Source organism: Bufo bufo, chromosome 5 (genome assembly GCF_905171765.1).
Source record: "Bufo bufo chromosome 5, aBufBuf1.1, whole genome shotgun sequence".
NCBI lineage: Eukaryota > Metazoa > Chordata > Amphibia > Anura > Bufonidae > Bufo > Bufo bufo.
The window spans coordinates 473,088,245-473,112,199 of NC_053393.1; the positions used below are offsets into that span (position 1 = coordinate 473,088,245).

At 44.8% G+C, this 23,955-nt stretch overlaps 1 protein-coding gene across 1 annotated transcript in view; it reads right to left on the reverse strand.

Moving 5' to 3' along the window:
- The window catches only part of PRKAG2 (protein kinase AMP-activated non-catalytic subunit gamma 2), a 415,068-nt gene that overhangs the window by 214,041 nt on the left and 177,072 nt on the right, over positions 1 to 23,955 (reverse strand). Inside the window, exon 3 of the mRNA XM_040434116.1 lies at positions 22,827 to 23,109. Within this exon, the coding sequence (XP_040290050.1) occupies positions 22,827 to 23,109 (283 nt within the window). The remainder of the gene's footprint in view (positions 1 to 22,826; positions 23,110 to 23,955) is intronic.

Below are 23,955 nucleotides of genomic sequence, written 5' to 3' on the forward strand. Positions count from 1 at the left end.
ACTGATTGCGGCATGAATACATGCACAGCAGTCCATGTTAGATTTCGCCCACATCTGTATTGGAGGATCCACCAAGAGCCTCTTTTGCAGATTCTGACAAAAATAGGAGACAGATTAGCAGAACTTGCTGCTCTTTCTTGTCTGGTAAAATGGCAGGTATTCTAAACCAGATCCCATTATAGTCAGTGGGGTCGGTCAGGTGGCATTCTTTTTTATCATTTAATGGAAACAGCGATTCCATCACTTAAATTGTTTTTCTTTTATAATGGATTGTTTTGTGATTATTATAATTTACTAGCAGAAGGATCCTGCTTTGCACGGGTATATTTAATCTATTTCATTTTATGTTTCCGTGTGTCGTAAAAAGATATTGACAGTTTCCCCCATAACAGTGACCTCTACAGTACCCGCCCCTTTAACAATGACCTCCACAGTGCCCACCCCTTTAACATTGACCTCCACAGTGCCCGCCCCTTTAACAATGACCTTCACAGTGCCCGCCCCTTTAACAGTGCCTGCCCCTTTAACAGTGACCTCCACAGTGCCCGCCCCTTTAAGTGACCGCCCCTTTAGCATTGACCACCCTTTTAACAGTGACATCCACAGTGCCTGCCCCTTTAAAAGTGATTTTCACAGTGACCGTCCCTTTAACAGTGACTTTCACAGTGACCGCCCTTTTAACTGTGACTTTCACAGTGACCGCCCCTTTAACAGTGACTTTCACAGTGACTGCCCCTTTAACAGTGGCCGCCCCTTTAACAGTGACTTTCACAGTGACCGCCCCTTTAACAGGGACCTTCATAGCACCCGCTCCTTTAATAACAGTGACCTCCACAGTGCCCGCTCATTTAATAACAGTGACCTTCACAGTGCCCGCCCCTTTAATAACAGTGACCTCCACTGTGCCCGCACCTTTAAAAATAGTGACCTCCACAGTGCCCGCCCCTTTAAGCAGTAAAGAAAAATGGCTGGGTTGTTATGGAAACCTGGAGTAAAACTGTGTTTATGGCAGTTGGGATTTGAAGAGAAAGACTTGCAGGCTTGTATTGGCTAATGTGGGTCATTTTTGGGGAATATCTCAGGAACGGTACATCCTAGAGAGCTGAGACCCGGTCTAAAACCTTCCGTGACACCTGATGTACCTGTGTGCCAAATTTGGTGAAGATCGGTTCAGTCTTTTGGTCGCGCATAAAGAACAGACAGACAGACAGAAACTAATTTTTATATATATATATAAGAGATTTTGCAACATTACATATTTTGCAATTACTAAAAAACAATAGTTCTGCTTTTATCCTGTCATTAAACACATTGAAACAATGTTCCTTGGCCTGCACATGGTTGAAAAAATAAAGGATCTTATACGCTCCTCACCGATCCCCCACCAATGCCATACCATCGGTGCCCAGGGGCGAATGGGTGAAATGACAATGCCAGCCTGATAATAGGAAATACCATACAATTCAAATACATAGGCAGATGTTTAAAGTGTCCCTTTTACACACATACTGTTTGTGGGACGCTGCAAACCCCGGTAAAGTAACCACTTCATTAGCTATATGAGTTTGACCAGTAGTCACCCAGATAGGAATGTGATTGCTAGACAATCTAAACTAACAAATAAACCCATAGTTAATGCAGTGGAGTAAGACTGTACAATAATTATCTTACAATACCGTTAGTAGTCTTCTGTTACTACTTGTATTCATGGTTCATCATAATGAGAATAGGTAAAGATGAAAATAGTGCAGTAAAATGAATTATAAGAATAATGATCAGCTCATTTATATCAATCATTATAGTAGTAAAACCCTTGTCTGACTGACAAATATTGTTAACGTGCCTGCTTCTCGTTTTCCTCGCAGAACAGCGCTGCAGTGCCATAAAGATAATAACACATTTGGAAATCACTCATTAAAGGGGTTGGCCCATCTCACACATAGGTGGCATACTGGTGGATCCCCCCCCTCCTTTCTATGGGACTGCCAAAAATAGCCTAGTGTCATGCAGGGACCCACATAATCAATCATCTTGAGTGTCTTGCTGCTGCCTACTACTGTGTGAGTTGGTAGTATTTGCATGTAGCTGTAAATCGGACCCCAGGGTTAATTTTAATTTTACTGCTGGGCCCTAGCCATCCCAGTCCGACGCTTCCTAAATGGCTGCGTTAATGATATGGCTGCTGTTGTGGGAAAAGGTATATTCAAATTTTAAAATTGGGTAAACAGGGTGTTGGGGATACTACTGCCGAGAGGCATAATTGCAGTTAAAATTCTGAAAATAAAAACACTATGATGCATGTTCACCACAGTAAAATCATACTAAGGGTACTTTCACACTAGCGTTTTTCTTTTCCGGCGCTGAGTTTCGTCCTAGGGGCTCAAATCCGGAAAAGAACTGATCAGTTTTATCCCCATGCATTCTGAATGGAGAGTAATCCGTTCAGGATGCATCAGGATGTCTTCAGTTCAGTCTTTTTGACTGATCAGGCTTTTCAGAAAACCGTAGCATGTTGTATTTTTACCTCCGGCCAAAACTCCGCAACACTTTGACTGAACGCCGGATCCGGCCTTTTTCCCATTGACTTGCATTAACGCCGGATCCGGCGCCGTGTGTTCAGTCAAACCGGATCCGGCTTTTGCATGTTAAACCCGAAAAATGTGAAAAAAAAGTTAAAGTCCATAAATGGCGGATCCGTTTTTTCCAATGCATTTTTTCATTGTGATCAAAATCCTGATCAGGATTCAAATGTAATCCGTTTTCACACGTTTTTCCAGATCCGGCGGGCAGTTCCGGAGACGGAATTGAACGCCGGATTCAAACAACGCTAATGTGAAAGTAGCCTTAGCCATACTAACTGTGTTCACCCGCAGAAGAATTTATGTGCGAAATACATATCATGAAGTTTATCCAGTCCTCGGTCTTCATTCATGTTTTCTTTATATTTCAATGTTTAATGTTTTATTTAATCAAGGAAATACAGATAACATCAAAGTTAATGCTCTAACCTTGTTAATGATTTACATGATGTGACCTCACTCATATCTCTAATAAAAATTGGAGTATATTCTGCTCAGCCTGAGGGTCAGTGTATCCAGGTTATTGAAATAAATTCAAAACAAATTTATACCCCCTGGAAGTAAACAGTAAAGGTTTCTCTTGAATGACAGCAAGAAGAAATTTTAAAAACCGTGAAGAATTGATACAAAGTGATACTGGAAACCCACAGAATGTTTCATCATACAAACTATATTATTTACTGTATTTGATTAAACTGGAATACATAATTTAAGGGTATGTTCATACAGCAGATTTTTCTTTCGGAAAAGTCTGTTGTGGATTTATTTGCAGGAATCCAAGGCTGGTGCTTGGATTTCTGCTGCAGATTTGTAGTTTCCCATGCTGCAGATCCGCATATGGATTAACCTAATTTACAATAGGCTTAAATTCACGTGTAGCGGCCCACCATGGACTTCATGTAGATCATGTATCAGCTATGCTGAGAACGGTTCTATAACTGCACCCTGTTGGGGTAATTTATTAAGACCAGCACTTTAGACACCGGTCTTAATTCCCCTGCACTGGCGCTTGATGCTCCTAGGTTATGTAGAGGTATAACTTAAGTGCATCCACCGCCATCCTAAATCTACGCCTGCTCCATTGCTGGCATAGATTTAGATAATTTTCTATGCCTAAAACAGGCGTAGAAAATGATAAATGAAATGGGCTGGCTGCCATCTTCCCCACTCACACCACAGCCCCATTTTTAGAACTGGTGTACGTGGTGTGAATGGGGAAGAGGTCGCAGATTTGGCCGAATCATATATACGTCACAAAGTGGCATGTATCTAATCATAATTGACCCCCTGTGTTTTTCAGTAAATGATACCTCTGGTTCTCCTACCACTTGTAGATGCAGGAAATATCCAAGCCATTTTTGCAGCTATAGAGTTATTGTTAGGTCACTGTCACGGCCAATTTATCTTCCGTCAATGACGGCCCCTTGCACATTCCTACTATCTATATATATATATATATATATATATATATATATGTATATATTGGTGCCTCCCAGTACTAATCAGTTAAAGTAAGAGTAGCTATAAATTGTCGTAAAGGAATGAATCGTTGCCTACAGTATATGTACTACTACTGAGGTTTCATAGAGCTCAAAAGCTCAGGCTATGAAGACAACGAAGGTCTTTACATGAAGATTTTCCAACATTTGTAGCAAGTTTGATAATGCTTCAAGAATAATTTTCTCTATAAATCAACTATTTCATGCCTTATCATCAAATCAAGATATAAAAATGGATAGAGTATGCTTAACACAAAGCTTGCCATACATGATACATCTGGGCCACAGCTTGGCTTTTTGTTTCCTATAGAAGGACAGTTGAGAGCATTTTGTGCTCTACAAAAGGGCAGGTTGTTGGAGGGCCTCACACATGTGCCAACACGACCCTAAGTATGAAAATGAGACTTCTCAAAATATTGTAGCATTTATGGACATTCAGTCATGTATGGAAATAATGAGATTTTCTTCTAAAATGACACTAAACTGCACTACTGGGAGCTACAGAAAGAGAAGTGGATGAGGGACAGAGAAGGCATAATTCATTCCTATCTCCTGTGAAAACCCCCCACCGTGCAATGACAGTGGCTGCAACGCCAGATAGCAGGGCACAGGGAGCTGGTCACCACCTAAAGTAACCCTGAGCTCTCCCTGGACTCCTAGCGCATGAGCCGCCTCAGATGGTAACGGGGCTCATGCTCACGAACCTAGGACCCTACTATCCCTGTAACGCCCTAGGCCTAATGACAGGGCAGAGACCACCCATTCATCCTACACCACGGATGAAAAGGTGTCTCCAGAGACCCAGTGGCAGACAGGAAGCAAGTGTCACGGCCAATTTATGTTGACTGTGACGTTGGTGCGTGCAGACTGGTTGCCGGGGGCAACGTGTAGTTTTCTGTTTGCATGTACACTTTCCTTTATTTGGTACATTCCCCGTTTTGGTTGTCACAGGGTTAATTTAGGTGTGTCTCCTAGGTGTGGTGGGTGTGACCTCAGGCCTCTTTATATGTTGGTGTGTTGGAGCCTGTGGTCAGTCTTATTTTGTTGTCTGCCTGAGTAGGAGCTCTGCTCCCTGGCGGTATGTCTTTGTGTCTGTGTGAGTCACCCTTATTTATTATATTGATTCCTTGCCCTGATGATTTATAGAGGAAATTATTCTTGAAGCATTATCAAACTTGCTACAAATGTTGGAAAATCTTCATGTAAAGACCTTCGTTGTCTTCATAGCCTGAGCTTTTGAGCTCTATGAAACCTCAGTAGTAGTACATATACTGTAGGCATCGATTCATTCCTTTACAACAATTTCTAGCTACTCTTACTTTAACTGATTAGTACTGGGAGGCACCAATATATACATATATATATATATATATATATATATATATATAGTCGGAATGTGCAAGGGGCCGTCATTGACGGAAGATATGTGTCACTGAGGTTCCTGGCCTCGGTGAGGTAAGAGCCAGTAATTTTAAGTGTCAGCGGCAGCTAGTGCTGACTGACACTATTGGTTATTTAGTATGGCTGTAAAGCCGATCCGGGCCGGCTCTTACTGGGAGCAGCCAAAGTGCAGGGTGGGTGGCTGTTCCCCATGTTCCAGGCCAGGTTTTGGTTAGGGATATAAAACCCAGCCAGCAGTCTCAGGCCTGCTATTTTGTTTGGAGGAAAGCACGTGGACTTCTGTTTCAACCAAGGACTTATGTGTTGCTGCCTGATGTGAACAAACACCAGATTCAAGGTGACAGTTTTTTCCTTAAAACTGACTTTTTGTTGTCACTTTCCTTATGTGTGAATAAAACACTGAACTGTTTAAGTTAAAGACGTTGTCATTGCCTTTATACTGCGTCCTCAAGCCTGTCTACCAGAGCAAAATCCCCACAATTGGTGGAGGATGCGGGCAAATGCAGTGAGGCAGGCCTAAAGGCCGGAACATTTTTTTTTTTTCCCGGCACAAGTGCATGTCCTACATTAAGCCGGCAAGGTTACGACCCGTGTCCCCTGACAAAATGGAGGGCGGTCGTAAGAGACCTCGTGGAGGCTAACTTGCAGCAGCGGGAGGCTAACAAGCAGCAACAAGAAACTAAGTAGCTGCTATTACAACATATAATGGCACTGCAAGTGGCAGGAGCGTCCCAGAATGTCCACGATGCCCAGAAAGCTATCCTAAGATAACCCCCTCAGATGACGTCGAGACCTATCTGGCGGTCTTCGAAAAGGTGGCTGTGAGGGAAAAGTTACCCCGAGAACAGTGGGCTGTGGTCGTCGCTCTGTTCCTGGCGTCTGGTCCCCAGCAAGTATTTTTTGATCTCCCTGATGATCAAGCGGCCGACTACCCGACAGTAAAAGGTGAGATCCTGGCGGGACTCGGGGTGAATGTATTGGTCCGGGCCAAGCGGGTGCATCAGTGGGAATTTTACCTGGCTGAACCCGCCAGATCACAATATTATGATCTGCTGCACCGATTGCAAAAATGGCTGCAGACTTACATATTGACTCCCACTTCTATGTTGGATTGGCTGTTGGCGGATGTGTTTTGGAGGGCTTTGCTGTACCCTCTCCAGCACTGGATCGGCCAGGTGTGTCCGGATAATGCTTTGGAGATGGTCGACCTGGTGGAGCGCTACGAGGCCACCAGAAATCTGCAGAGGTGTTCTTTTGGGAGGGGGCCAGTCAAACCCCGGAAATCTCCACTCCAAACAGGGCAGCTGGTGCCAGCCAATCCCTCCCGGGACGTACCCCCTGCAGACCCATCCCCGGTGGTCTGCTAGCGGTGTCACGAGCCTGGACATATAAAAGCTGACTGTCCCCATCGGGGTGACCAACTATGGCTACCGCCATTCATTGTATGCCAGAAAGCTGTGTGCCACAGGTACCTCCGAGATTGTAGACAATAGTCACCTGTGCCAGGTGGAAGTGGGGGACACTCTGCGGTGGCACTGCTGGATTCAGGGAGCCTGGTGTCCCTGGTAAGAGCTGCCCTGGTGCGGCCCACCAAGTATACTGGCCGAAAAGTCAGCGTTGTCTGCATTCATGGGGACTTAAAGAACTATCCCACTGCCCTGGTCTCTCTGTCAATGGTGACCGGCCGGTGGACGCATGAGGTGGCCGTTGCCACAAAGTTACCGTATGTGTTAATAATTGGGAGAGACTTCCCCGGTTTCCCGGATCTATGACCGGATACGAAAGTTACCGATACTCGGGAGACATATGTAACCCTAGCAGAGTGGCCCGGCTCAGGGGGGAGACCAGAACCCTGGGAACCTGAGCCAGAAGGGCCAGCAGTAGGAGTGACTGCCACTTTGGTGGAAGAGGGGGAGACAACCCCGCTAAGCGTGATGGTGGGAGATGTGGAGGACCTACCACCGGGTCCTGAGCTGGCAGACCTCAATGTCTCTGGGGATAATTTTGGTACAACACAGCACCAGGACCCGACTCTTTCTCAAGCCTGGGAAAATGTGGTAATAGTTGAGGGTGAGCCACAACAACTGGGGGCCAAGTCTATGTTCCCCTGTTTTGTGGTTCAACAGGAGATGCTGTACCGGATAAATCAACTACGGGGTGAACATATTGAACAGCTGGTCGTGCCCAAGGCGTATCGCAAGCTCGTGTTGGAGTTAGACCACCAACATGTTCTTGGGGGACACCTGGGCCAGCAGAAAATGCAGGACCGGATTCTACAGCGGTTCTACTGGGCCAGTGTGTTCAGAGAGGTGTAAGAGTATTGCAAGTCTTTCCCAACCTGCCAGATAACCAGCCCCCAGCCACATTTCCATAGTTCCCTGGTCCCTCTCCCGATTATTGAGGTTCCATTCGAGCGGATCGCTATGGATCTTATAGGCACAGTATCGAAGTCCGCTAGAGTGCACCAACACATCTTGATCATCCTCGACTACGCCACTCGGTACCCGGAGGCGGTGCCACTGCATCATACATCAGCCAAACTCATAGCTAAGGAGTTAATGGAGATGTTTTCCCGAGTGGGTCTGCCTAAAGAGGTTCTGACTGACCAAAGGACCCCTTTTATGTCCAAGGTCATGAGAGAACTCTGTAATTTGCTCCACATAAAACAGTTGCGGACGTCCGTCTATCACCCGCGAACGGACGGCCGGGTGAAGAGGTTTAATCAAACATTAAAAATTATGTTAAAAAGAGTGGTGTCTAAGGATGGGAGGGACTGGGATCTTCTTCTGCCCTATCTCATGTTCGCAGTGCGAGAGGTGCCCCAGGCCTCTACTGGGTTCTCGCCCTTCGAACTGCTATACGGCAGACACCCTCGCGGTCTATTGGACGTGGCCAAAGAGGCATGGGAACAACAACCCATACTGCACAAAAGTGTTGTTGAGTATGTCAGCCAGATGCAAGGACGGATGGAAACAGTGTTACATACCTCTGGTTAGGGAGCATATGGAGGCAGCGCAGCGAGCCCAGAGTAGGGTCTATAATTGGCAGGCTCGGGTCCGGAACATTAACCCGGGTGATCGGGTATTGGTGCTGGTACCAACCGTAGACAGTAAGTTCCTAGCTAGGTGGCAGGGGCCCTACCAGGTACTTGAAAAAATTGGAAAGGTAGATTACAATGTACATCAGCTGGGGAGGCAAAAGCCGGAGCAGGTGTACCATGTTAATCTGCTCAAACCCTGGAAAGATAGGGAAACCTGTACGGAAGACAGTCCACGTCCAGGGTTTCTAGGAGAAGCGGATTTGGTGCCTCTGTCTGAAGCAAGGGAAGTGGCTGCCACAGTGAAAATTGCTGACAGCCTTTCCTCTAAACAGGCTCAGGAAGCCAGGGAGTTCATTAGTCAGAACATGGATGTGTTCTCGGACCTTCCGGGACGCACTTCCATAATCCGACATGATATTATCACTGAGCCTTAGACAAAAGTCCGGTTAAAACCATACCGGGTACCTGAGGCTCGGCGACAAGCCATCGCGGAGGAAGTGCAGCTAATGCTACAGCTAGGTGTCATCGAGAAGTCAAAAAGTGAATGGGCCAGTCTGATAGTCTTAATACCCAAGCTGGATGGGACATTGCGCTTCTGTAACTGACTTCCGCAAACTGAATGAGGTGTCCAAGTTTGACGCATATACCATGCCCCGAGTAGATGAGCTTATTGAGAAGTTAGGCCAAGCCCGGTATTTTTCTGTGTTGGACCTCACCAAAGTGTACTGGCGGGAAACCTTGATGAAGGCTGCCAAGGAAAAAACGGCTTTCATCACGCCAGAGGGGCTGTATCAGTACAAGGTATTATCCTTTGGTCTACATGGCGCTCCCGCCACGTTTCAAAAGGCTAATGGACATTGTACTCCGTCCACATCGTCGGTACACTTCGGTGTACCTGGAAGATATCGTTATCCACAGCACCGACTGGGAAAGTCACCTACCTAAAGTACAGGCTGTAATGGACTCCCTTAGAAAGGCTGGCTTAACTGCTAACCCAAAAAAGTGTGCAATAGGGTTAGAAGAGACCAAGTACCTGGGGTATGTAATTGGGCGCAGAATTATTAAACCTCAGGTAAACAAAATTGAGGCAATTCGGAATTGGCCACGACCGGTCACTACTCGGCAAGTAAAGTCGTTCCTGGGAATGGTGGGATACTATATGACGTTTGTCCCCAATTTGCTACAGTCGCTGCACCATTGACAGGCCTTTTGAAGGGACGCAAGTCAGTGACGGTCCAGTAGTGGAATGAGTAGGCAGAAAAGGCTTTCTCCGCTCTGAAGTCGGCCCTGTGTGGATCCCCTATGTGGTGGTTACGCCCGACTACAAGAGGGAGTTTGTGGTACAGACAGATGCCTCTGAAGTAGGCCTCAAAGCTGTACTCTCTCAGGACATCAACGGGAAGGAACATCCCATTGTTTTCCTGACCCTCAAAGTTACCTCAGCCGAGACTAGGTACAGTATAGTAGAGAGAGAGTGCCTGGCCATCAAGTGGGCACTTGAGTCTCTCCGCTATTATCTGTTGGGTAGAAAGTTCCGTCTGGTAACCGACCATTCCCCTCTCAAGTGGATGAGCCAAGCCAAAGAGAGGAATGCTTGGGTCACCAGGTGGTTTTTGTCTCTACAGAACTTTGTTTTCCATGGAACATAGGGCAGGCAGATTACAGGGAAATGCAGATGCCCTGTCCCAGGTACACTGTCTGGAAGGTGTTCACCCCCTCAGGGTTGAACAAAGGGGGGAGGTATGTAGGAAAGCGCAAGGGGCCGTCATTGACGGAATATATGTGTCACCGAGGTTCCTGGCCTTGGTGAGGTAAGAGACGGTAAATTTAATTGTCAGCGGCAGCTAGTGCTGACTGACAGTATTGGTTATTTAGTGTGGCTGTAAAGCCGATCCGGGCCGGCTCTTACTGGGAGCAGCCAAAGTGCAGGGTGGGTGGCTGTTCCCCACTTTCAAGGCCAGGTTTTGGTTAGGGATATAAAACCCAGCCAGCAGTCTCAGCTGTGGGTTGATTATCCTCCATCTGACAGTGGAGCTTTGCCAGTCTCTGTGTTGGGGCCTGAGAGTTTGGGCTGGGATAATGGCCTGCTATTTTGTTTGGATGAAAGCACGTGGACTTCTGTTTCACCCAAGGACTTATGTGTTGCTGCCTGGTGTGAACAAACACCAGATTCAAGGTGACAGTTTTTTTCCTTGAAACTGACTTTTTGTTGTCATTTTCCTTATGTGTGAAAAAAACACTGAACTGTTTAAGTTAAAGACGTTGTCGTTGCCTCTATAATGTGTCCGCAAGCCTGTCTACCAGAGCAAATCCCCACAATATATATTGTGACACAGTGAGACGTTTGGTCTTGGAAAACGGGTATTTTCCTCCCAGCATGTGCTGCTGGGCTGATTTATAGCCAGGTGAGGTCAAATACCGGACCGGAATTTAAATGCCGATCTGGGTTTTGGCAGCACCTGGCTGTCCTTAAATAGGCAGCTGGGCTCAGAAGTCAGGTCTCTGTGTTGGGATCTGGGAGCCTTGTGTCTGGATGAAGGTTTGCTACCTGTTTGGCGTAAAAACAGGTTGGTGCTGCGATCAGCAAGGACTCTTTGATGCAGAATTGCCACATGGTGTGAATTACCACCAACACTGCAAGGTGACTTTTTGTTTGAATATGACTGTTTGTTTTGTCACTTGCCTAAAGTGTGAATAAAGTCTGAACTGTTTGATCCAAAGAACTTGTTGTTGCATCTATACTGCGTCCGCTAATCCTGTCTACCAGAGCGAGTCCCCACAATTGGTAGAGGATGCGAGCACGTGCAGTAAGGCTGGCATGAAGGTCGAAATGTTTTTGTTTTTCCGGGCACGGTTGTGTCTTACATCAAACCAGCGAGATTACAACCCGTGTCACTCGACAAAATTGGAGCTGTCGTTAAAGCCCTTGTGGAGGCTAACTTGCAACAGCAGGAGGCTAATAAGCAGCAGCAGGAAACCAACCAGCTGCTATTGCAGCATGTGATGGCTTTACAAGCGGCAGGAGCATCCCAGAGCGTCCACAATGCCTGAAAAGCGGTCCGTGCAGCGATCCCTAAGATGACCCCCTCAGATGACTTAAAGACCTATCTGGCATTGTTCGAAAAGGTGGCCGTGAGGGAGAGACTACCCCGAGATCAGTGGGCTGAGGTCGTCGCTCTGTTCCTGGCATCTGGACCCCAGCAGTTGTTTTTTGACTTACCAGATGATCAAGCGGCCAATTACACAACAGTAAAGGGTGAGATTCTGCCAAGACCGGGTGTGAATGTGTTGGTCCGGGCCCAGCGGGTGCATCGGTGGGAGTTTAACCCGGCTGAACCCGCGAGACCTGAGTATTATGATCTGTTACATCGGTTGCAAAAATGGCTTCAGCCTGACGTGATGAGTTCCACTGCTATGCTGGACAATCTGTTGGCTGATGTATTCTGGAGGGCTTTGCCATACCCTCTCCAGCACTGGATCGGCCAGGTGTCTCCTGGTAATGCCCTTCAGATGGTTGACGTGGTGGAGCACTATGAGGCTACCAGGACTTTACAGGGGGGTTCTTTTGGGAGGGGGGCCGTCAAACCCCGGAAATCTCCATCCCAGACACGGCGACTGGTGCCAGCAAAATCCGCCCGGAATATACCCCCTACAGACCTAGCTCCGTTAGTCTGCTGGCGGTGTCAGGAGCCTGGCCACATAAGGGCCGACTGTCCCCATCGGGGCGAACCCATGGATACTAACTATGGCTACCACCACTTCTTGTATGCCAGGAAGCTGTGTGCAACAGGTACCCCACAGACTATAGACAATAGCCACCTGTGCCAGGTGGAAGTGGGAAACACTCTGGCGGTAGCTCTGCTGGAGTCTGGTGTCCCTGGTAAGAGCTTCCCTGGTGCAGCCCGCCAAGTATACTGGCTGAAAAGTCGGGGTTGTGTGCATCCATGGAGACTTAAAGGACTATCCCACCGCCCTGGTGTCTCTGTCCATGGTGGACAGAAGGTGGACCCATGAGGTGGCCGTCGCCACCAATTTACATTATGAACTCATAATAGGGAGAGACTTCCTGGGCTTACCGGCACTGTGGCCTGCTATGAGAGTGACTGATACCCATGGGTAACCCTAGCAGAGTGGCCCGGCTCAGGGGGGAGAACAGAACCCTGGGAACCTTAGATTGTAGGGCCAGTGGTAGGGGTGACCCCCACTTCGGTGGAAGAGGGGGGGAGACAACCCGCTAAGTGTAATGGTGGGAGACGTGGAGGACTTGCCACCAGGTCCTGAATTGGCAGATCTCAATGTCTCCGGGGATAATTTTGGTACCGCCCAACATCAGGACCCAACCCTATCCCGCGGCTGGGAAAATGTGTTAATAGTAGATGGTGAACCACAACAACCTGGGGCAGAGTCAGTATTTCCCCATTTTGTGGTTCATCAAGATATGTTGTATTGGGTAAACCAACTATGGGGTGAACCTATTGAACAGTTGGTGGTCCCCAAGGCTTATCGCAAGCTTGTGTTAGATCTAACCCACCAACAAGTTCTCGGGGGTCATGTGGGGCTTCAGAAAACTCAGGATTGTATTTGTAGCAGAGCGCTAGTGCGACATAGGCTTTCTCCGCTGGTATCCCAAGGGTTACTTCAGGATCAGGTTATTAGCACAGGAAGCACAGCATCAGTAGTAAACAAAACCATCCACGAATATCCCATCACTCTTCCCAATAACTGGACGACACACAGAATCAGGAGCAGGACCCTGTTTAATGACACATACCCTACTTTTATGCCACTCTCCCATGCAAGGGAGACACCTACAGAACATTATCCATTCTTAAATCACAGACGTTACAGCCCACACATCCCCTCCCCTCAGCCTGAGAAGTAATTCAATCAACAGTCCAGTTGAGACATACATTGTTGCCATTGTGTTTCTACCGCACAAGCAGACGAATGCTCAGCAGGTTACTGATTACTTTTTGTCTTACAAGTAATGAACCATAGGGAATTAAACCTAACATTGCAAATCAAATCAACAGTCCAGTTGAAACATCCATTGTAGTCAAACGTAATCTGCTACAGTATTCTACAGCGGTTTTACCGGCCCAGCATATTCAAAGAAGTGGAAGAGTTTTGTAAGTCTTGCCCGACATGCCAGATAACTAGCCCCCAGTCACATTTCCGTAGTCCCCTAGTACCTCTTGCGATTATCAAACTACTGTTTGACCGAAAAGCTATGGACCTCATAGGCCCAGTACCGAAGTCTGCTAGAGGGCATCAACACATCTTAGAATTTAGACTACGCCACTCAGTACCCGGAGGCGGTGCCACTGCGACATACCTCGGCCAAACTCATAGCTAAGGAGTTAATGGAGATGTTTTCCCGAGTAGGACTTCCTAAAGAGGTTCTGACCGACCAAGGGACCCCTTTTATGTCCAAGGTGATGAGGGAACTCTTTAAGTTGCTGCACATAAAACAACTACGGACGTCCGTTTACTATCCGCAAATGGGCAGTCTGGTAAAACGGTTTAACCAAACATTAAAAAATATGTTGAAAAAGTTAGTGTCTAAAGATGGGAAGGACTGGGACCTCCTTCTGCCCTATCTCATGTTCGCAGTGTGAGAAGTACCCCAGGCCTGTACTGGGTTCTCGCCCTTCGAACTGCTATATGGCAGACACCCTCGCGGTCTCTTGGACGTGGCCAAAGAGGCGTGGGAACAACAACCCACTCCACATAAAAGTGTCATTGTGTACGTTACCCAGCCCAAATAGGCAGCTGGGCTCAGAAGCCAGGTCTCTGTGTTGGGATCTGGGAACCTTGTGTCTGGATGAAGGTTTGCTACCTGTTTGGTGTAAAAACAGGTTGGTGCTGCTATCAGCAAGGACTCTTTGAGGCAGAATTGCTGCATGGTGTGAATTACAACCAACATCGCACGGTGACTTTTTGTTTGAATATGACTGTTTGCTTTGTCACTTGCCAAAAGTGTGAATAAAACACTGAACTGTTTGATCCAAAGAACTTGTTGTTGCCTCTATACTGCGTCTGCTAATCCTGTCTACCAGAGCGAGTCACCACAATGTATATATATAATACCCATAAGATGTCATCAGTTGTCTTTGGGCCTACACCAACCTTCATCTAGCCATTTCCAACACAATGTCCGATGCATATTACAAAATAATTTTGTAAAGATGTTCCCACTCTCGTAGGTGTAGGTCCACTTTAAGAGTTTAATTAATGAGTGTGAAAGAAACTAGATGTCTTATTTAATAATTAATATTATTGTTCCCACAGAGTCCCTAATTCTTCATTAGGTGAAGTTGAATCTGATTAAACATAAGATCCGATTAAAAAGAACAGACTAAATTTCAAAGGGTTCAGGTCGCCTCTGTTCCACTGTGATTTATACCTTGTTAGAGTTACAGTTAATCTCTTCAGTAATTATTCATTAATCCAAAATTCATTATATCAGAATCATGTTTTTTTCCTTGGCTTTCATTAGGGAATAGGTATAACTGGTTGCTGTCCCATGCAGACAACTATAGGTCAGGTCATATGAAGGTCAATGAGTGGGATAACTCCCGAGAAACTGGATCATCCATGTGTTACATGGCAGATCAGTAATATACAGGGAGTGCAGAATTATTAGGCAAGTTGTATTTTTGAGGATTAATTTTATTATTGAACAACAACCATGTTCTCAATGAACCCAAAAAACTCATTAATATCAAAGCTGAATATTTTTGGAAGTAGTTTTTAGTTTGTTTTTAGTTTTAGCTATTTTAGGGGGATATCTGTGTGTGCAGGTGACTATTACTGTGCATAATTATTAGGCAACTTAACAAAAAACAATTATATACCCATTTCAATTATTTATTTTTACCAGTGAAACCAATATAACATCTCAACATTCACAAATATACATTTCTGACATTCAAAGACAAAACAAAAACAAATCAGTGACCAATATAGCCACCTTTCTTTGCAAGGACACTCAAAAGCCTGCCATCCATGGATTCTGTCAGTGTTTTGATCTGTTCACCATCAACATTGCGTGCAGCAGCAACCACAGCCTCCCAGACACTGTTCAGAGAGGTGTACTGTTTTCCCTCCTTGTAAATCTCACATTTGATGATGGACCACAGGTTCTCAATGGGGTTCAGATCAGGTGAACAAGGAGGCCATGTCATTAGATTTTCTTCTTTTATACCCTTTCTTGCCAGCCACGCTGTGGAGTACTTGGACGCGTGTGATGGAGCATTGTCCTGCATGAAAATCATGTTTTTCTTGAAGGATGCAGACTTCTTCCTGTACCACTGCTTGAAGAAGGTGTCTTCCAGAAACTGGCAGTAGGACTGGGAGTTGAGCTTGACTCCATCCTCAACCCGAAAAGGCCCCACAAGCTCATCTTTGATGATACCAGCCCAAACCAGTACTCCACCTCCACCTTGCTGGCGTCTGAGTCGGACTGGAGCTCTCTGCCCTTTACCAATCCAGCCATGGGCCCATCCATCTGGCCCATCAAGACTCACTCTCATTTCATCAGTCCGTAAAACCTTAGAAAAATCAGTCTTGAGATATTTCTTGGCCCAGTCTTGACGTTTCAGCTTGTGTGTCTTGTTCAGTGGTGGTCGTCTTTCAGCCTTTCTTACCTTGGCCATGTCTCTGAGTATTGCACACCTTGTGCTTTTGGGCACTCCAGTGATGTTGCAGCTCTGAAAAATGGCCAAACTGGTGGCAAGTGGCATCTTGGCAGCTGCACGCTTGACTTTTCTCAGTTCATGGGCAGTTATTTTGCGCCTTGGTTTTTCCACACGCTTCTTGCGACCCTGTTGACTATTTTGAATGAAACGCTTGATTGTTCGATGATCACGCTTCAGAAGCTTTGCAATTTTAAGAGTGCTGCATCTCTCTGCAAGATATCTCACTATTTTTGACTTTTCTGAGCCTGTCAAGTCCTTCTTTTGACCCATTTTGCCAAAGGAAAGGAAGTTGCCTAATAATTATGCATACCTGATATAGGGTGTTGATGTCATTAGACCACACCCCTTCTCATTACAGAGATGCACATCACCTAATATGCTTAATTGGTAGTAGGCTTTCGAGCCTATACACCTTGGAGTAAGACAACATGCATAAAGAGGATGATGTGGTCAAAATACTCATTTGCCTAATAATTCTGCACGCAGTGTATACTGTATTTCCCCTGCACTAGCCAATATATGCTGCAGCTTCTGAAGACTGATCCACGGCAATCAGCCAATCATCTCAAATTAAAAAAGAAGTTTTATGCTACTTTCACATCAGCGTTTTCCTTTCCGGTATTGAGATTCATCATAGGATCTCAATACCGGAGGAAAACGCCTCTGTTTTGTCCCTATTCATTGTCTATGAGGACAAAACTGAACTGAACGGAATGGAATGCACCAGAATGTACAGTGATCCCTCAAGATACAATGGCCTTAGGATACAATATTTTCAAAATACAGTGGTCTTTTCTGGGCCATCGTAAGTTGAAACTAGACTCAACATACAATGTCTCAGACTCAGATCCAACCAACCAAGGCCACTTCTCTGGCAACGCCTTTCTGTCCGGCATGGGATGCAGAGCAAGACGGATACGCTATGACACACAATGTAAATCAATGGTGCCGGATCATTTTTCTTGGACACAAAAGAAAACAGATCCATCAATCACTGACTTACAATCGTTTTAGTGATGGATCCATCATGGCTATTCTAGAGATACTACAACCGGATCCGTTCATAGCAAAAACACAGATGTAAAAGTAGCCTAAGGCTACTTTCACACTAGCGTTAATATTTTCTCGTATTAAGATCCGTCATAGGGTCTAAATACTGGAAAAAAAATCTTCAGTTTTGTCCCCATTCATTGTCAATGGGGACAAAACGTAATTGAACAGAACGGAATGCTCCAAAATGCATTCCGTTCCGTTCTCATACCGGGGAGCAAACCAAAGCATGCTGCGGTTTGCTTTCCGTCCTGAGAATGCAAGTCAATAGGGACGGATCCGTTTTCTCTGACACAATCTGGCACAATAGAAAACGGGTCTCATTGACTTTCAGTGGAGTTCATGACGGATCTGTCTTGGCTATGTTAAAGATAATACAACCGGATCCATTCATAACGGATGCAGGCGGTTGTATTATCAGTAAAGGAAGCGTTTTTGCTGAACCCTGCCGGATCCAGCAAAAACACTGGTGTGAAAGTAGCCTTATTCTTGAAGTAACCTCTTTAAGGGTCAACACGTCTCTATGGATCACTAAGGACTGAGTGATGCACCAACCAGCTGATAATAAGCCCCCAGCGGAGCAGACCCTCTTATATTATTAAAAAGAAGTTAATTACATACTGTGTATTTATAAAGAAATGCACTCGGGGGAAATTGTTCATTTCCCCTACTCCATTTTTTGGCTTAGAAAAGTTCCAAAACCTCAGTTTTGCAGCTATTTCAATACCATTGGGACTTTTTTAGAACTGGCATTTTATGCTGCTCTCTCCAGGTTTACAATAATGGGGTGTGGTGACAGTATGACGTGGACGGGGCCATTGGCCCTGGCATATTCGTCATTATTTACGCCAGAAACTGACATAAATAATGACTTAAATCTACAGATACTCCAAGCTGCCGTAGATATCATTATGGCGCATGGACTGTCAAAGGAGCCATGTGATTTATGATGAGGCCTACACCTTGTCTTAAATTACATGCCTCCTCCAGCAGCACAGGCTGTCAAGACCAGTGCAGCAGATGCCGGTCTTGATAAATCAGGGCCTCGGTGTCTATGCAGGACCATTACACAAGAGGAAATCCAAGTCGGAGTTACTTGAATATCTCCCAGTCCCCAGTGCATGTAAATGTGGCAAAATTAGAAAAGAACATATACTCACCACTTAGTCCCCCACCGTTCCATGCTGCCGTTCCAGTCCTTACCTTCCGTTTCTGTAGTGGTGATGTAGCTTTGTATGGCATATGACTAGTGATTGGCTGCAGTGGTCATATGCCATACACAGCTACATCACCACTGCAGCCTTTAAAAAGAAACAGGAGGTGAGGACCGGAGCGGCAGTGCTGGAAACAGCGGCCTTAAACATATGTTTTTTTAATCATTTTATTATATTTGGGGGCATCGAGGATATTTTCATATAACTAGGGCACATTTTAATTTTCCCTCTATGCTGTCTGGATAGGAGAACTGCTCTGAGCAAGCGCAACCAAGTAGCCAGTATTGGACGGGGGTTCCTTGGTCCACCAAAGAAATTATTTATAGTCTATACAGACTTTGCCCAACATATATATATTTTTTTTACTCACTTGTATAGCACTGACATATTCCGCAGTGCATTACCGACATTATCATCGATTGCTGTCCCCCAATGGGGCTCACAATTTAAATTCCGTATCAGTATATCTTTGGAGTAAACCAGAGTATTTGGAGCCACCGTTCTTATAATCAATAAGGTCTAATAAGTTATTTTTGGATCACCCCATAAGAAATACACAGTAAAGGCAATTGATTGGTTTTAAATGAGCTCCAATCTGGATAAATAAGAGCCTGGTCCTACTGGAGAATCCTTGGGTGGGCCAGTCCGACCCTACATGCGGTATTGACATTGCCCATGATCAGTATCTGTTTTGATGCATCTGATGTTGATCTTATTAAGTGTTTCTCAATATTCCTAAGCCAAGTACCCCCTATTGATGTATCCTCAAATAATAAAAATGTTCTGGAAAAGCTGTCATTATGCATTAGTTATGATGGTGCTACAGATCAGGCATGGCCAACCTGCGGCTCTCCAGCTGTTGTAAAACTACAACTCCCACCATGCCCTGCTGTAGACTGATAGCTGTAGACTGTCCGGGCATGATGGGAGTTGTAGCTTTGCAACAGCTGGAGAGCCTCAGTTTGGCCATCCCTGCTATAGATATAGGAACCTATTGTACAATACCCCCCCTCAATTTTATTTTAATGTCTATTATATGTAAGTAATTTTCAATTATATATTTATAAAACGCATTTTTTACAATATTTTTTTTGTGTTCTAGGGGGTGTTTTATACAGTATGTTCATTTGAGAGGTGTATGTTTTCCAGGCCTAATACCTTACAGGATAGCTCTGTAATATAAGAGAAGCCATAGCGTCAACTAAGATGTTATTATTTTACACTTTTCACGTGCTAACAAGTGAGACAAAGTAAGCTAATACAACACTACACAGTGAATGTCATACAAGAGCCAGACCGCACATAGTCTACATGAGTGGCTGTATTCATCCTCCTGGTATAAATAGGCTGTCAGGAATGTGCTGTATGAACATTCCCATTTCATCCCATTGAGCAAAGGTATTAGGTTTTCGTCATATCTTTTATTTTTCTCCCAGGATTGAACTGCTGACTAAGCAGAAGCCCAAGAAAACATCCAGCTAGCTGAAGTTACTAGCCTCCGGCATCTATTATTGGTAGCACCATCAAAGCTCTCTGCAATGCTACTTCTATTTATATACCATGCTCTCTCATTACACTGAACCTCCTTCTTCTGAGAAAATTAAATTAATAAATCAGGGACTTACATAAATAGCCATTGTGCCGAGTCTTTCTCAAGTCTGCCTTTTTGTATTCGCCCCAACATCTGTCCAAGGTTCTGAGAATAAATATAAAATCTTTAAGAGCACCTATTTGTATCTTCTTATGTGATTGAAGGACCTTTGGGCATCCTCAGGAACTAGGGTCTACCTCTGCACCCACTATAGCTACAATCTTGGTCTTGATTGCCCCCAAAACAGCCTGAAAATAAATATTCATTTGTGGTTCCACCTCTATCCATCCCTCTTGAGTCTCCTCTACATACTGACCCACCAGAGAACAATTCACATCATTGGTCAAATTCCTCAATAAAGCTTCAGCCTACAAGGCTCTAAATTTAAATTGCTTTCATTTACACAAGCAGACGCCTTAGACTCCTTTGCACATACAAAAATTTTCTGCAAAAGATTCTTGAGGGTGCACTAAACAAATAATTATAAGTTACGTTAAAGTTAGTGACAGGCTTTGTGAAGAGAGGCGGATTGGAATACAGTGAAAAACAAAAGCCTGTACAATGCAGTGTAGATACAAGAATATAACACATAACACACAAGAATATAACACATACCCACACTCAAAGTTTATGAAAAATGTATCCTTATATGAATAATACCATAAAAAATACTTTATATACTTCTAATCTCTGTTGTATTTGAGTCTCAAAAACACCCAAATAGGGATGAGCGAACTTTCGTTTTTGAAGTTCGGGTTCGGGTTTACGGTGAGAGGACTCCTGCATAACGGAAACCATTTTGTTATGCATTCCGTCATTGAATTGCGTTATGTTCTGTGGTAACGGAATCCATAACTCAATTCACCGTAATCCCAAAATTCAAAAACGGAAGTTTGCTAATTTCTGCACCCAAACTGTGTACAAAACAGAAACCAACACACACAGCGCACCATAAAGAGCCCACCTACACAATAGCTTATCATTCTCACAGCTGTCTATAAAGGCCAAGTTCACACATTTCCATGTGGAACAGCTTGACAATTCATGGCAGAAATCCAGATTTTTAGCTTCATACAGTATTTGTGCTGCAGATTTTCTAAAAAATCTATGCCAGATTTGCCCATGGTAAACCTGTGCCATGTAAACATGTCACGGCTGAATAAAAATATATGTAGTTTAGGAGGCCACCTAGGACCCAAGGCTCCCTGGGGAGCCACGTCCACCCAAAGTGGCCAAGGACTTTGCAGATTTATAGCATTTATTACTACAAATCACTGCAAAAACTCCAACAAATCTGCTTTGTACAGTGATCCCTGTCCAAAGACTAGATGAACATTGCAGTTTCATTGTGGTTTTTGATACAAATTTCTGCAAAGACGTGCAAGAAAACTGCTTTGTACCATGAGCAGACACACTTTAGGTTTGGGATCTCAGCTATTTAACTTTTTTAGGGGGTCTGTCCTAGGTTTTTATGTAGGGGGTCTAGTTTGGAGGTTTGTATTTATTTAAGGTGTCTGGTTGTGGGGCTGTAATAGTTTAGGGGGTCTGAATTGATTTAGAGAGTCTTCCCTGAGTTTATATTTAGGAGATATGGGGTCTGAGTTTACTTTGGGGTTGGTTCTTGGTCTGTATTTAGAGGGTTTGGTTTGGAGGTCCGTGTTGATTTAAAGGGTCTTTTCCAGGGTCTTTATTTGTTAAGGGAGACTGTATTTGTTCCTTGGTCAGTATTAGTTCTGTGGACTGAATTTCTACCTGTTTCTATAGAGACTGGTGATGGGTGCACATGCCAAGAGCCAAAGATATCTCAGCAGAAAACTTTGCAGTTGTCATGAAGGACAACGAACATCTACAATTAGAGACATTACCTGTGAATCATTGGGTATATAGAGGAGCTGTCTCCTATTCTGACAACTTGAAAATGGTTCCATGGAGGAGCCAAAACAACTATGGGTGATTCAATTTACACATCTTTTTGGAATTCTTGGAGTGATGCCTCTACTTTCGTTGGTCGCTCTCCTGACATGTCTGTTGTAGTAAATCCTGATATTCCCAGTAAAGTTTCAGGGTTGCCCAGGCCTACATAGTCTGATACCACTCTGGTCAGTAAGTAGGGAATGCTGTCAATGCTAGCACAGAAAGATGGTAATGTCTGTAGAAACAACGTGGCAAGGGACGATAGGGAAGGGGAGCCTACTCAATCTGCACTGGAACATGTCCTAGTAATATCCGTAGGAATGGCAGTTGGTGTGCATCGAAATATTACTTCAAAAGGTCAAAAAGAAAGACAGCGTTGAGCAAATAAAGAAAAACAATAGCAAAACCAACCATAAAATAGCACTAATGTCATGTTCTTTATCACACGCAGAGTCACCTGCCATATATATGGCATGTGGCTGTAATAATAAAAACATAAGGAACTATAATATATACCTGTTGTACATCTAGGATATGTCATCATTTTCTCATCAGTGGTGGTCTGTCTGCCGGGCCCCAACGATCCTGAGAACATATGGCTGCTGAATTGGTTTAGTGCTGTGACCCCTTCATCGTTTTTCCCTGCACAGAAGCACTGCCGTCCACCAACTGTACAGGCACCCGAACTGAAGTGTGCTGCAGTTGGTCAGGAGCACCGCTGCGAAGGGGAAAGATTCAAAGGGGCTACAGCACTGTCAATATCATGAGCGGCCATTTATCCGCTATAGTATATAGTGATCTAGAGCATGATGCTGCCCCAATCCTTTTGCGATCTTACCTTTTCTTGATCGCGTGAAGAATTTAATGCCACCAGGTGAGGTAGATTGGTTAGAATTGGATGATGTAGAGTCTTTGGAGGAGGATCTGAAGATGCCACTGAAGCTCATACGCCGAGCTGAGCGAGGAGGTGACTCCTGTTGTGGGAATGGAAACACAGTCTTTGGGGATCCAGGGCTGTATTTTGATTTGACTGGTGCAGATAGTGGACTAGATGGTCGGTTTTGTAGAGCTCTTGGGAAGAAGCTTTTTGAAGGGCTTCCTGTACTATGGGGTTCTTCTGTCTAATGCAGGGGGGAAAAAAATCATAAAACTGGAATGAATTATTAAAGGAGGTCACACAACTTATTTGAAAATCTCCCTAAAGCCACTAAGTGTGTTAAAATAATAAAAGATCCTATACTCAGCACTTAATGCCCTGCAGTTTCCCAGCAGTGGTCCTCACCTCTTCTCTCTTGCACAGGCTGCAGCAGTGATGTAGCCTCATACAGCAAGTGACAGCTGCTGCCAATCATTGGCCTCAGTGGTATACGGTATGAGACTGCTGCAGGACTGAGTGGTGAGTATACAATCTTTTCTTATTTTGACAATTTAGGGGCTTTGGAGAAATGTTCTAATAAACCAGACAACTGACTTAAAGATTGCTTATCAGCAGAATCAACCCTGTTAGGTCAGAGATACTTCCTGGCAGAGTTAATCCTGCTGATTAAAATGATACCTGCCTTGTGATAATCAGATGTGACAATCCAGAGAAATTAGGGATTCAGTGCACCGAGGGGGCATGGCCAGCACTGGAAAGCTGAGGTGCACCGAAGCCCTAATTTGCATGAAGAATAAAAGTGTTTTTTTCTTGAAAATGCTACAACCGATTTTCTTAAGATGGGTATCATTTTAATCAGTGGGATCAACCTGGTAGTATGCCTGGTTTAATAGGTTTGATCCTTCTGACAGGTGCTCTTTAAGCATTCATTCATATTCCTTCCTTTTACGCTTGTATTGATGTTTTAGCAATTGCTTTGTGTTAGGACTCAGGAGGGTCCCTTGGCAAGAAGCTGATTGCATGGGGTTCCATGTCCCATGATAAACTCCCCAGGAGCCTGGCAGCAAATGATCAAATCCCATTACACAAT